Consider the following 14,820-nt stretch of genomic DNA (forward strand, 5'->3'; position numbering starts at 1 on the left):
TCTAAAATGACCTGGTATTTTCAGCCAAATGCAAAGTTATGGCGCCGGCCACACCGGCTGTGTGCGGAGGGGGCGGGGAGGCCGTGAGGGGCCTCGGCAAGGCCGGGTCCCTCGGAGCACGGGGCGGGCCCAGCCCCCGAGCCGGCGGGACGCGGCTCTGCCCGGGCCGGGTCCCTCGGAGCACGGGGCGGGCACAGCCCCGAGCCGGGGGGACGCGGCTCTGCCCGGGCCGGGTCCCTCGGAGCACGGGGCGGGCACAGCCCCCGAGCCGGGGGGACGCGGCTCTGCCCGGGCCGGGTCCCTCGGAGCACGGGGCGAGCACAGCCCCCGAGCCGGCGGGACGCGGCTCTGCCCGGGCCGGGTCCCTCGGAGCACGGGGCGGGCCAGCCCCCGAGCCGGGGGACGCGGCTCTGCCCGGGCCGGGTCCCTCGGAGCACGGGGCGGGCACAGCCCCCGAGCCGGGGGACGCGGCTCTGCCCGGGCCGGGTCCCTCGGAGCACGGGGCGGGCACAGCCCCCGAGCCGGCGGGACGCGGCTCTGCCCGGGCCGGGTCCTCGGAGCACGGGGCGGGCACAGCCCCCGAGCCGGCGGACGCGGCTGGCCCCGCAGGCGGGGACCGGGCCGCCGAGCGGCGCCGCGCCTGCGCCCCGCGCTCTGTCATCCGCGGCGCCGCTGACGCGGCGGGGCGGTGCTGCGGACGCGGGGACCCGCGGGGAGTGCCCTGAGGGCTTTGGGCGGCGGCACCCGCGGTCTTCCCATCCTCTCGGCACCATCCTGCGAGGGGAAGCGGCGGCTCGTCGGTCGGCGCCCGTGGCGGGGAAGGGAAGGGCTCGCCGAGCTGCCGCCGGGCTAAGGAGCTGCCTGGCCTCCCAGCTCAGGCCGTGGTCGGCGGCGCCTCGCCCGCAGCCTCCCGGAGCCCGCAGAGCCTTCAGCCGGCGCTTGGAAGGGTCCGGCCCTCAGGCCGAGGTGGGTGCTGAGCCGCGGGGCTGAGCTGGCAGCTGCTGGAAGGGATGCGCCCAGACTCCTCCTGTTCCTCTCTCCTGTAACCTGATCCTTTCCTCTAAGTATGAAAAGAGCACCGCTTGGCTAGTTTTTTCCTGCCGTATTATGTCTATATTGCTGCAGTTTTACTATTTTGTTTTCTTTATTCGCGTCTTCCTCTGCAGCACCCTTGGTCACCCAGTTTGTTCTTCCTGGTGCTCTCTATTGCCTCTGCAACTCTGGCTCATCAACTGCACCACTTTGTCACTCCTGTAGTCAGTTTAATAGGGGGGATTAGCTTAATTAAAGCTTGTAGCAGATAAAGTGTAAGTGTATAGGTTTTTATTTTTAAATACTGTTTTGAAAGTGATACTAAGAAATTGAGGATTGAACTAGCCAAACACTTGTCATTGTTGCCTTTTTTGTTTCACTGTGAACATCCTCTCAATGTCAGGTTTTCTCTGGATGCTGCCAATTGTGTGGATCAGCAAGTGTCTTTTATGCTATACCGTGTGGGTTTTTCTAGTAAATATTTTAGTGATGCATTTACTTTCCAAATCATTGTAAGGCCCACATGGATACTTTGCTAGTAACACATCAGACATGAGTTGGTATCTCTGAAATATCCTAAACTTGTGAAAAGGTAAAGTGGAACATTATCTTCCATTGCATTTAACAAATTTTTTTTTTTGTAGTTTTCATTAAGTTTTCTACATTATATATGCATGAACTACATATCTATTGGACTAATTGTAATAAAATTAATGCTTTTGGGGAAGGAAGAAATATCCAGATGTATTTCTCTTAAGTAGTTAATATATAATAAATCACCAGTTGGATATGTAAGCAAGGTTTTATCAGGTCTCAGATAAGACTTAAGCCAGCAAATTGTCTCACTTAAAGCGATATAATTCATGAATGTGGTATTTAAGTCTCAGTTTGTATTGAACTGTCAGCTTTTCATGGAATTTTGTTCCTCAATAGGTTATATTTGTTTGTGCTTACTGTGGGCTAATTAGAAATTATATACTCAGTATTGCAGAGAAAGAAAACATGGCAAGCATTGCTGTTAGAGAGAAAGAAGTCACTAGAGATCTAGATCACTGTGATATTCCCTACTATGTTTCTGAATTTCTGGAAAGAGAACTTGGAAATGACTATGATTCCCTGGGGAAGCTAGACAGCCTGATTGAAAAGCTATCTGAAAACAAAAAGCAGTTAGAAGAACAGGTAAGCATCTTTCTATTTTATTTTTTTCTTCTTCTTAACATGCTGCATGACTGATTAAGAATATGAAACTAAATGAAATGTATCAGTGTCTCAATGGTACTGCTCTACACAGTGCAGTGTTTTTATGTCTGCCCTAATACTTCTCTGTCAATGCAGGTACTTACAGTTTCATCGGAAGTCCCTAAAAGAATTCAGAATGCCTTAAAGAAAGCAGAAGATTCCAAAAAGTCTCTGAGTCAGCTTCTAGAGGAAGAAACTGTTCTGTCTGAGTCCATCAATAGCCACTTGCTGAAAGCTCAGCCATGGATGGAGGATCTCGATGTAGTGATTGGTCAAGTAGAAGAGCTCGAGCGACACCTGGCCTACCTCAAATGGATTTGTCGCATAGAAGAGCTGAGGTAGAGTTCCTGAGTACTGTATATATGTTCTGAGACTGGTAACCTGGTTTATCCCATTATTAAAGTATTTTAAATGCAAGAAAGTTTTGTCTTTACTTTTCAATATACAAGTGATTATTTTCTGTTATCATTAATGAATATTTGGCCTTGACTTCTCTGTGTTTTATAGTGATAGCATTCAGCAGTATCTGATGACCAACAATGTTCCGGAGGCAGCCAGTACTCTAGCATGCATGGCAGAACTGGATATTAAACTTCAGGAGTCATCTTGTTCTCATCTTCTTGCTTTTGTGAGATCCACTGTTAAATTCTGGCATAAAATCCTTAAGGACAAATTGACGAGGTGAGAGAGTTACTGTGACTCCTTCATCTTCACGTTGTACTGTAAGTTCATGTCCAAGTGCTTACTTTGTGTTGCAGTGACTTTGAGGAGGTGCTGGTGCAGCTCCGCTGGCCCTTTGTGGGACCACCTCAGTCCCAGGCATTTGGCCTTGCTGCACCAGCCAACGCTCCTGATGTGTACAACAACTTGGAGATGCTGTTCTGTCAGCTTCTGAAACTGCAAACCTCGTATCCTTTTAAATTGTTGTGTATTTTAGCAGGGGTAAAAACTGTGACAGATGCCCATTCTCAAGGAGAATTATTTAAAATTTTGTTCTCCCTAAAGATGGGAGATAATTTATGTTACTTTGTATTAACATTAGAATGTTGTGGGGGTTTTTCTTTGGGGTTTTTTGTCATTTAGAAAGTGCCAAGTGCCAAATTTGTCCTTTTTGGCAGTAGCAACATTTTTACTCCAAGTCATCAGATCCAGTGCTCATGGTAGCTGGCAGTTCAGGTTGCATGAGGATCAGGCCTTACCCTGCTTGGTATCATTACCCATGCATGTTAATTAAAAAATGGTGATGTGTGTTTCATTACACACAGTTAATGCTTTTTATTTTATAGCCTTTTGTGAAATCAGCTTTAATCACTTTAATGTGTCCCACTACAGAAGGAAAAGAGGGAAAAGTAAAGATACATGTCTTGGAAGGAGACTTTGAGGTTGTTCAGAAGGCACTGCTGCTCAATCTGTCCCCGATTTTTGTGAATTAAATAATTCACAAAAATTAGTTAAAATTAAAGCTCAACTAAGCCTTTTTTGTGTGTGAGAGACTGTGGCTGCCTTTTTTTTTTTTCCTTTTATCATATAGTAGAAAGATGCAAGGCCATTGTCCACAACCCTGAGTTGGTAACAATTTTGGTTTGGCAGAGTGGCTCACTTAAATCCATTACATGAAAACAGGAAATCATGTGTTGCATTTATTAATCCCAGGAGTCTTTATCCTCCTTTAACAAATATGAATAAGTGTGTCTCTTGGACAGCCACTGTGTTGGTTTCTGACAATGGTGGTTTGCTGGATTCCTAAAAGTTTCCCAAATTAAACTGACTTAAGGGACTTGTATTGTCATTGAATAAATAATCCCTAAAGGCCTCAGTTATATTAAATATTACATAAAGTGGAATATTTTGAAATATCTTTTATATTTGAGGAATTTCACTGTTTTCATAATACTGCCTTCAGTCAATGGTGTCGAACTAAGCAGTGTTCATTTTTATAAGCACATTCTATTGAAATGACGATGTTGGGGTAATTCAACACTTAAGTCCATCCTTGACTGTCAAACTTAGAGATGAGCTGTTAACCAAACCTAAACAATTGCCGGAGAAGTACCCTTTACCCCCTTCACCACCAGTTGTCCTCCCGATACAGATCATGCTGAATCCTCTTCAGAAAAGATTCAAGTATCATTTCACTGGAAATAAACAAACCAATGTTCTAAACAAGGTATGGGAGAAAATGGTTTGACATTTCTAAATGGTTTTGCAATCAACAGTTAGATTGCTGTGTTTAAATTGTATAGCTTTCACACTTTCCAGAATTAGGATTCTTCAAAATTGTGTGGTTCTTGTGCCTACCTAAGTGTGGAGAGACATCGAGATAGCACTTCGAGACCTGCCAGAGGCACAGGCGTTTTCTCTGGGCGAGGCAGTGTTTTTCCCTTGCCCAGATCCTTCTAAATAAAGCATTATTACAATCTCAGACGGACTCCCATCAGTTCACAAGTTTTGATTAATTTCCTGTGTCTTGTTGCAAATGGTTTTGCACTGCTCTCTATTTCTTGAGCTCAAAGGCTGTGACTTTGAGTTTTGGTATTGTGTTTTGCCTTCATGTAACTGAAAATGTTGGATTCTGCAGGTAGGATATGAAATGTGATTAGTCTAAAGGCACTGTTAAATAATAATTTCTTTTAATGGGTTGAATTTTTTAATTGACATAAAACAAGAGATGCCGAGTTTACCAGTTGGAAACTGACTCACTTTTTGTGTGAATTGCCTTCAAATACAGAGGATTTTTCTCTGAGAATTAGTGCTGGAATGGGTTTCATTGCATTAATGCCACCGTAATACATCTGGAGCAAAGTTTGGGACCTGTTTTATAACTGTCCAGTTGCACAAATCTGCTTGTGATCACCATCTTGTGTAAATCTAAATACATTTGCAATCTTGATAGATGTTACTACAGAGCTTTTAAAAATACTGTTGTGTATGTTAGTGGGAAAGAGGTGTTTTAGATATGAACAAAATTATTTAAAAAGCAAATGGAAAAAATATGTTCAAGACATAAAATTTGCAAACAACAATAGGTGAAAAACTATTTTAAAAATAAGAACTTGTCAAGAAAAGGTTACAGGTAATCTAGTGTCAGATCAGAAAGGTATTTCAACAGGGCCTTGCTGAAATTTGGGTTGGGTTTGTTGGGTTGGGATTTTGTTGTTGTTTTTTTTTTTTTTTTTTTGAGTAATTACTTGGATAATGCAATAAAGAAAATACCAATGTAAAATACTTGAAAGACAGCAACCTGGACAGGGTTACAGGTATTTCAGAGGAGAGGCTCAGAGTTCACAATGACCCTGCCCAGTTGGGGAAGGAGTGTTAAACCCAACAACCCAAGCATGCTAAAATTAATGACACAAATGAAAATGAATACAGAGGTGAGAAACAGACACAAAAAATGTGAGTGCACCTCAGCACTCACTTGGCTGTTGGGAATGAAGAAAATAGGAACTGCTTCCAGTTGCACTAACACTGAAGTAAGCGTTCATCAAAACCTGCAGCCCGTGGAATTTTTGTGGAAACTGAAAAAGCTTAAAGGCATTAAAAAATGAAATGAGAAGGTGATAGATTCCCCACTTCTAGGGGGAGGGTGGGGCTGAGGTTAGGTACAATAACAGTAAGAGCAGAGCTTTTTTCAGGAGAGCATCCTTTTTGATGTACCAAGAAATAAAGGCCACATGGGAGAACAGAAGTATATGAAGCAGAAACAAGGCTCTCCTGGCTGAGAAAGCAGTAGAGAAAGGGGAAATAAAAATGGAGCTTTTGCTTGAGAGACAATATTTGGTACATTTAAGACAATGAAAATCCAGAAATATTTTTCCGATAATGCTTTTATATAAATGAAAGCTAAGTAAAACAGTGAAAGGCTTGTGTGACCTGAGATCAAGAGAAGGCCGGGAAAGAGAGCAGTATTTTTAGAAATTTGTCCTAAAATACTAATAGCACTTGAATAAATGTTGTTTGGATGCATTTAATAATTTTTTTCTTTTTTAAATAAGCCTGAGTGGTATTTAACACAAGTACTTATGTGGATTGGAAATCATTCCAAGTTTCTTGATGACAAAATCCAGCCAATACTGGAAAAGGCAGGATCTTCAGTGAATGCTGGGGTAAGCAATTAAATGATTTTTTAAATGTGAATATAATAACTAAGTCAACTTCCGATAGATATGTGTGTAAGCCCATTTCCACTGAAATCTGTATGTGGTGAGACTTAGTCTAGTAGCAGTTGGTTGTGTACATGTTTGCATGTGTCAGTATTTCCTATCTCTGACATTGACTTTTTTCCTTTCCAAAGCTTGAATTCTCTCGTGCTCTAGTAATGCTGATTTTGGAGAAGTTGGCTGCTGATATTCCCTGCCTGTTGTATGATGATACACTCTTTTGTCACCTTGTGGATGAGGTACTTCTGTTTGAGAGAGAGTTGTACAGCATTCATGGTTATCTCAGCAGCTTTCCCAGTTGCATGCATATTCTGTCAGAAGAATCCTGCTTCCAAAGGTGGCTAACAGTGGAAAAAAAATGTAAGACTTCCAGTGGATTTTGTTGGCCTTTATATTGCACAATCAGAAAGTATGTGTCTGCTTACACAGCTACCCTTTTCAAGTAGGATAAGTCACTTGGACAGGGCTACTGCCAAAAGCATATGTATTTTTATGCTCTGTAATTATTCTGAATAAAAATTGATTAGGTTTCAACAGTGCTTCTGTATTTTGTAGGACTCTTGCCCCTAAGCTTTATGTTATCAGGTAGGCTTATTTTTAGACAAATGTTAGGTGTGTGCAAACAGAGAGGGACATTAAATTGAAATAAGGGAGAGTTACTAGTTTTTGAGAAATGAAGAAGAAATATATTGGAAAGGAGCAAGGCAACTATTACAAAAAAAAACCCCAAAACAAAACCAACCCCCCCAATCAATTCTGACATTTAACTGTTAATAGTGTTGTAAATGCAGATACATTGAAGCTGGTTTTGTATGAAATGAGTTGTCAGTAGTTTTTATAACCTGAAAATGCAATATTTAACATAGTAAAGGTAAGGCTTTTATGTTAATATATTTTAGAGGGGTTTTTGTTGGAATTTTTTTAAAATTCAAAACTTAAAAGTTTTGTGCATTTCAGTTGCTCTTCAGAAAATGGACTCTATGCTTTCATCAGAGGCTGCATGGATATCACAGTATGAAGATATCACTGATGTAGATGAAATGAAAGTTCCAGACTGTGCTGAAACTTTTATGACTCTCTTGTTAGTTATAACAGGTAATTGTATCTATGGGCATTGCTCTTGTTTGTAATGAATAGTAAAAAACCTTCAGCTAAAATATTTCTTTACTAAATATTTATTGTCAGCAGCAGTCACCAAATAATGTTGCAAAGTTGTGGTGTTTGCAGTTTAATAAAAGCATCCTGTTTGTTTTGTATTTTGGACACTAACACATGAATAATCTTGAGCTAGTGACATGTTTACAAAATAATAATTAAAAGTACACATGTGATATTTACCATATTTTTTCTCGCTTGGCAGAATATAATTTGTTGCAATTCTGTAATAAATCCTGACACTCATTTTGAATCTGTAACAATTCAGAAGCTATTAAATAACTTCTCCCTTTTTGCAACAGAACATAAGAGCAGGTATGTTTTCAGGAGACACTAAATTGCTTCTTCCGTGGCTTGCTTTCTCTTGTGAGGACGCTTTAGGGGCCACACTGGAGGGTGTGGTATAATCACACATTGCTTCAAGTGTTAGAATACAAACTGCTCATGGAATCAGGAGGGGGAAGGAAGTAGTTTCTTTGCATGTTTAGCTTTTGCATGAGCAGCTTCCCTGAAATCATTGATATATCAGCTGTTTTAAATACTGACATTTAAATACTGACTATATGATGTTCTCATAGGCGTAAGGTGGTACAATAAGATGCCTGTAATGTTTCTTTTTGAAAAGTTTTTATTTAGTTTGAAAAGCCTAAAAACATTTAATTAATGTCTTTCCAGACAGGTATAAGAATCTTCCAACAGCTTCCAGAAAACTACAGTTCCTAGGCCTACAGAAGGAGTTAGTTGATGATTTCAGGATACGATTAACTCAAGTAATGAAGGAAGAGACAAGAGCTTCCTTAGGATTCCGATACTGTGCAATCCTTAATGCTGTTAATTATATAGCAACAGTGTTGGCAGACTGGGCTGACAATGTAGTAAGTAATTATTCTTCTGTAGGAAAAAAGAGATTTTAAAATGGACTTTGGATGTTTGTTTCGTAACAAACATTTTATTTTCAGCACTTTTTAGGTGTATTCAGGAGAATGAATTACTGAAAAAGTAAAATGAGATATAAATTCAGATTTAGTAAAAGATGTATAAATAAGGACAGGTTATTGAGGTCTAAGCTGCTAATTATAAACTTTCTAGGGAAATGCAGAGAGAGCCTGGAAAATGGAATAATCTGAAGAGACCAAAAAAAAGTAGTCTCTTTTACATGTGTTTTATTGTAAAAAAAAAAGTGAATTGATTTTGGAGGTCTCTGAACCAGAGCAGCAGCCTTTGCCTGGTCCTTGAACTCCTCCCTTGGCAGGAGAGCTTAGCCAGATCCAGTGTGGGTTATCTGTGTTGCAACACGGTTCAGCTGTGGCCCAGAAAGGCCACACTGATAACTGGGGATCAGTGACTGCTATACAACAGCCTGGTGGCAGCACGGCCTAGTGCAGAATTCCAGCTTTTCTATGGATATTGGTGCTAATGGTCAAAAAACCTGTTACACACAGAGTGTGCAGAATAAGATATTGTGTGTGCTGTGGGCAGCCTCCAAATTCTTACTGTCTTCACAGGAAGCTGTGGCTCTAGCAGGGGATAATCTTGCTGTGATAGGACAGCAGCCTTCATGTTGTGTAACTGCATCTACCAGTGTCTTGATCTGCTCAAAAGCAAAACCAATAAGCTGTTACCACAATGTCACATTAAACTTGTTAAACTCGATTCATTTTCTTGCTGTTGTCAGCACAGTAAATTTATGATTCAATGAATAATCATTGCTAAAAATTACAATTCAAGTTTACTTTTCCAAATCTTAAAGAGGTCAAGGTAGGGTTTTTCAAAAGCATGCTGCTGGCAATCTTAAAATATCTTTTCAGTATTTCTTTAGATCTGTTCCCTTTACCTATCTGTTGTTGTATCTGAAACCTGTATCAGTTCCATCACTAGAATTAAACCACCATGTTCTGTTTTTGACTAAGTCAGGACCACAGGGAAAGATAAGAAAATGTTTTCAAAATCTTAAATTTTTAATTTTATAAATGTGCCAGGAGAGGCTTTTCTAGAGCTGTGCCTAACAAAGTACCACTGAAAAGTTCAAGGGATAACCATTTTTTGTGGTGTTCCTCTCTGGTTTTGTTTGCCTAGTTCTTCTTGCAGCTGCAGCAGGCTGAGCTGGAGGTTCATGCAGAAAGTGACACCGTGAGCCAGCTCCAGCTGGGACAGCTGGCGTCCATGGAGAGCTCGGTCTTTGATGACATGATCAACCTCCTGGAGCGCCTGAAGCACGACATGCTGACACGACAAGTAGATCATGTCTTCAGAGAGGTCAAAGATGCTGCAAAGCTCTACAAAAAAGAGAGGTGATTCTGTTTGTTTAATCTCTTTGTTTAATCTCTTCCCATATTACAGTATTGTTTCGTGTTAAAAATACTGAAGTCAGTAAAGGCAAGAATAAATAATAGGCAATATTTCTTTTCCTGAGTAGGAAAGCTGCAGGGCAATAAGTTCTGGAAAATTCTCCTGATTCTTACCTTAGGACTGTTGTCATGATATGTTTTCTAAAGTAGTTCCACCCTAGGAAAAATTCTGGATTGTTCTAGTTTTCTATTTTGAACAGGAATTATTTTCTTCATAGTAGTATTGAAGATTTTATGCAAAATGGCCTGTCACAACTATTCTGTTTTCACAGACTCCTAGGGCTTCTTGAGTATTTTCTCCTGAGTAGAATTTCTGAAGTACTTCCTAAAAGGAATAGAACTCAGTGATTTCCAGATTAGATGGGATTCCCTAGAATGACATGTTCAGAGATTTATAACTAAAGCATGAGTTTAATATTAAATGAAATTCAAACATAGCATTAGACTGATAACTTTTAGATTAGAAATGGGAAAGCACTGCCTCTGAAACATTGTAAATGGGTAAGATTTTTTTTAAGGATAATTTTAGCTTCAGCTGTTGTAATGAGTTATTTCATTCTAATGACTGCAGTGCAATGGTTTCTTTCAGGTGGTTGTCTTTGCCCTCTCAAGCAGAGCAAGCAGTGATGTCTTTGTCGAGCACGGCATGCCCAATGTTGCAGACACTGCGAGACCGTTTGCTACAACTGGAGCAGCAGCTCTGCCACTCTCTGTTCAAAACTTTCTGGCAAATGCTTGCAGAGAAAGTGGATCTGTACATCTATCAGGAAGTGGGTATCAGTGTGACCTGTGCAATGCTGTGTAGGTGTCAGGGACTGGCTTAAACAGCAGATGCCCCTCTTTGTATTTGTAGATCATTATGGCAAATCATTTCAATGAAGGAGGAGCAGCACAACTCCAGTTTGACATGAGTCGGAATTTGTTCCCCTTGTTTTCACACTACTGCAAGAGGCCAGAAAACTACTTCAAGCAGTAAGTAGGCAAACTTCTGATCTATTCGTATTTCAAAAGTGAGTGTCCAGAGAATGACAAGTGTTTTACTTAAAACCAAGATTTTTTCACAGATAGTTTTGATCCACACTTTAAACGTATTGATCATTCATGCTTCTGATGTTTTCAACTAGGAAAGTTGATTCTGTGGCATGTGCTCAGACAGCAACAGATTGTGGCATGTGTCCTGGAGTATTTTGTGCAGTCAGGATGTCTAGATAGATTAACTTGTGGAAGGAATATTAAGTAGCACAAAGCTCTGAAACTGGGGCCAGAGAAACTAGTTAAAGATACAGTTACAACACAACAAACTTTATTGTTAGAAGAAGGACTATAAACTATGTTCCTTCTTAGGATTGCCTTGTATAGCAGTCTAGATGCTGTCATGGATGAGAAGCTGCTACTTTCTTTGTGGTTGGTCTTTTTCACTAGCCCACAGTCTCCTAAAGAGTCCAGCATCAAACTCCTTGGCTAATTGGGGCTGAAATCTGAATATTTTTAAACCAACATGGAGCATGGAAGGTTTTTTTGTTATACTTAAATTTGTGCTGCTTACATTAATCCATGTAACCTTTCCTCTAGCATAAAAGAAGCTTGCATTATCCTGAACCTGAATATTGGCTCTGCCTTGCTTCTGAAGGATGTCCTACAGTCAGCTTCAGAAAATGAACCATCAAAGCCAAGCCAGCCATCTGCAACAGCAGCACTAAATGAACTTGGACTTTATAAACTGGCTCAAAGGGATGTTGAGATTCTTCTTAATTTGAGAGCTAGTTGGCCAAATACAGGAAAATAAAGACTTCTTCTTCAGAAGTGTTTAATAACTTGGTCTAGATTATTTATTCCAAGCAAATGCAAAGCAAATATCTTGTAATGTACTTATTTTTTAATTTCTGTATACTGAGAGATTGTTTTAATCTAAACTTATGCCTTATTCTGTACAGTTCAAAAAAAAAAAATTCCAAATGCTACTGCCTTGGTGTTGAACTGTGCAGATCTTATTTTCCATGGCCACCTTGCCATTGCATTTGGAAGCTGAAACTGTGTTCATCTCTAATGAATAGTCTGCCTTGTCAGTGTTTGCTGTATCTTTCTGAGGAACACGTAGTATTTACAGTGTAAATGCATTTTTGTACAACGTGGGCTACTCTTCCCTATGAACTGGTTAGCCTTCAGTTAAAAACAGATGTTTTACATCTCCAAATTCCAGGTAATGGATGTTCTGTATTAAAATGTATGTAATCAATGCAGAAGGAAGGAATATGTCACTGTTTTCTTCATACAAATTAAGGTTTTTTTTCCTATATGAGACTATATCTTAATTTTTTTAAAAGTTTCTCCTTATAAATTGCATAGTGTGTGCTAAGTTTGAAAATACCAGTTGGAAGTGCTACCTACCCTTACCTGTGGACATTTGTCATAACTTGTTGTTTTTTCTTTAAAAGCAAGCAAACAAACGAACAAAAAACCCAACCAAACAAAAACCAAAACACAGCACAAGCCCAAAAATCAATTTAATTTTATTCAGTGGTAATGCGCCAACAGGTAACAATCCTTTACTGTAAACTGTAACCTGAAGGAGGAAAACTCCAAAATACTATTTCACATGCATAAGAGAGCTCTACTTTTTTTTTTAAACCATCTAATTATATTAAGAACAGCAGTTCTTAATGATACTCCCTCCAGTGCCTGCTAGACATGAATGAGTTCTTGTCATTTGTCCTTTTCAGCTGATTGCTCCTCTGAAGGGTGGAGAAGATGAGAAAAAGAGTACTGCTTAAAATCGACTTCACAGCTGACAAACCAGAAGAAAAATTGGGGAAGATGTCTGTTTTTAATATATATAGAAGACCAGTGCTCAAACTAATACACAGACCAGCTCTCCAGCATCTTTTTCTTCCTAAGACAGAAAAAGAAAATCTCTAGTTAGATAAGGAGGATAGTTAGTTCAGTACCTTTCAGTGATTGCAACAGTTACTTAAAAATTGCTCCTAGAACCATACCTTGACTATGAGAAATTATTAGAACTGCGAACCTATTTCATCTCCAGCTGTGGTACCAGCCCTGACAAAGAAAACAACAGGGCCTCACAGTTCCACATTTCCAGATCAGTATTTTAACCCCTGGGCTGCCTGGTGACCTTCACTCTGACCTGAGGGGCAGGTACTGTGAGAGGTCTCCTGCGAGAGGATCCTGGAACTGAGGTGGTGGAGGGCATGGAGTTTGAATCACAGCAAGGCAAGAAGGTCAGGAAATAACTGACCTTTTTTAAATTTTGCAATGCAAAGTGACACAGTCAAGCTTAAACCAGCAAGTCCTTTAATTATGTAGCTTTGTAAATAAAAGATAAATCTCAGTAAAGTATCTCCTATGCATATGCACCCCACAAAAAAACCAAAACACCCACAACTTCAATTAAACTTACATTCCTTCCTTGAATACATCCCGTGTGATATTCACATCATCATCTAGCTCCAAATCCTCAGTGCTCAGTCCCAAAGTTTTAAGAGCTAAAGTTAACAAAAGAAAATTTCTTATGCAAGCCTTTGGAAAGAAAAATTTAAATTTAAAGGTGCGTAGATCTAACAAAAGGTAAACGTGTGTAGCTTAACAACATGTAACTTAAACATAGGAAACTTAACCACAAGTAACTTTTTAAACTTTCCAAGTTCCAGGTTGTGTGGGGAGGTGTGTGGATAATTCTGAAGTGTACAGATAGGTAACTTTGAAACTATTTTAATAATTCTGTGCAAGCAAACAGTTCGCTGGGGTGCAGGTGGACGCACCTTCCCTGTACTGCGCTGGCCTGATGTGGCCCTGGCCTAGGACGTCCAGCAGGCTGAACATGGCGTCCACGTTGGCCTCGTCCATGAGGAACGGGTACTCGCCCTCGGCTCGTCTCCCAGCCTTTACCCTCTCCAGCACCTGGATCAGGAACTCGCGTGGCTTTTCTGCAACGAGGTCAGATTGCCCGCGGGCACCGGGCCCTCAGCCGGGGAGCGAAGGCCGCGCAGCCCCGCTGCCCCCGCGGCCTCCCCGCTCTCGGCGGGGCCGGGCCCGTGCGCACCGGGGCGGTGGAAGAGCAGCAACGCTCCGAGGCGGTGCAGCAGCTCGGGCAGCCGGTGCCTCCACAGGTACTCGCGGCTCTGCTCCTCGCCCGCCGCCATCCCGCGGTGCCGGGGAGGCGTGAGGCGGCACCGGGACCCGCGGGACCAGCGGGAGGAGGGCGAGCAGAGGAGCCCGCAGAGAACCGGGACGTGGGGGGCCGGCGCTCCCTCAAGCGGCTCCTGCCGTGGGACGCTCCGCTGAGGCGGGCAGGAAGGGGGAAGAGAAAACTGACTGTCCTGGAAGTCGTCACGTTAGCACCGGAACAGACACACCTCGCTCCGGCAGGGCACCGGCTCTGCGTTGGTTCGTGGGGAAAGCAAATTACACGCGGTAGGTTTTAACACGTATGCCGGTGTTGAGGGCCTGTTAGTCTGGAGAAGACTAATGATGTCCCCTCCCACTGCATATATAACTATCTCAAAGGCCGGTGCCAAGAGGATGTGCCAGACTCTTTTCGATGGTGCCAGCGACAGGACGGGTAACAATGGCCATAAAACAAAACGCAAGAAGTTTCACCTCAATATGAGGAGGAGCTTCTTTATGTTGAGGGTGGCAGAGCTCTGGAACAGGCTGCCCAGGGCGGTCGCGCAATCTCCCTCTCTGGAGACGTTCCAAACCTGCCTGGATGCGTTCCTGTGTCACCTGCTCCAGGTGACCCTGCCTTGGCATGCCTGGACGGCATGATCTCCAGGGGTCCCTCCCAACCCTAAGGATTTTGTGATTTTGTGTTCTCACCTCCAGTCACGTTTCCTTCCACCGGCGGTACCACCTTCACTTCTCACCGCTCC

The 14,820-nt window shown here is 42.1% G+C and overlaps 3 protein-coding genes across 4 annotated transcripts; 1 reads left to right on the plus strand and 2 right to left on the minus strand.

Moving 5' to 3' along the window:
• Positions 1 to 20: 20 nt before the first annotated feature.
• Positions 21 to 773, minus strand: LOC120411871 (proline-rich protein 2-like). The gene has a single exon (XM_039570478.1). It carries the CDS (start codon positions 771 to 773, stop codon positions 21 to 23), a length of 753 nt encoding a protein of 250 aa, XP_039426412.1.
• Positions 686 to 12,228, plus strand: RINT1 (RAD50 interactor 1). Its single transcript, XM_010395636.4, has 14 exons — positions 686 to 966; positions 2,016 to 2,211; positions 2,368 to 2,609; positions 2,779 to 2,952; positions 3,030 to 3,179; positions 4,282 to 4,438; positions 6,267 to 6,377; positions 6,566 to 6,791; positions 7,389 to 7,526; positions 8,262 to 8,461; positions 9,663 to 9,877; positions 10,524 to 10,704; positions 10,788 to 10,906; positions 11,507 to 12,228. The coding sequence occupies exons 2-14, from the start codon at positions 2,035 to 2,037 to the stop codon at positions 11,718 to 11,720; spliced, it is 2,304 nt and encodes a 767-aa protein (XP_010393938.1). The 5' UTR covers positions 686 to 966; positions 2,016 to 2,034; the 3' UTR covers positions 11,721 to 12,228.
• Positions 12,229 to 12,423: 195 nt separating this feature from the next.
• Positions 12,424 to 14,738, minus strand: EFCAB10 (EF-hand calcium binding domain 10). 2 transcript variants are annotated; one of them, XM_019283569.3, is made up of 5 exons: positions 13,992 to 14,738; positions 13,711 to 13,875; positions 13,350 to 13,434; positions 12,928 to 12,988; positions 12,424 to 12,824 (listed from the first exon to the last, which is right to left on the minus strand). In XM_019283569.3, the coding sequence occupies exons 1-4, from the start codon at positions 14,089 to 14,091 to the stop codon at positions 12,946 to 12,948; spliced, it is 393 nt and encodes a 130-aa protein (XP_019139114.1). In that variant the 5' UTR covers positions 14,092 to 14,738; the 3' UTR covers positions 12,424 to 12,824; positions 12,928 to 12,945. The 2 variants fall into 2 exon arrangements, with proteins under 2 accessions (XP_019139114.1, XP_019139115.1); XM_019283570.3 differs by lacking the exon at positions 12,928 to 12,988 and having other exon boundaries at positions 13,992 to 14,727.
• Between the last annotated feature and the right edge of the window lie 82 nt (positions 14,739 to 14,820).

This window comes from Corvus cornix, chromosome 1A (genome assembly GCF_000738735.6).
Source record: "Corvus cornix cornix isolate S_Up_H32 chromosome 1A, ASM73873v5, whole genome shotgun sequence".
NCBI classification, from domain to species: Eukaryota; Metazoa; Chordata; class Aves; order Passeriformes; family Corvidae; genus Corvus; species Corvus cornix.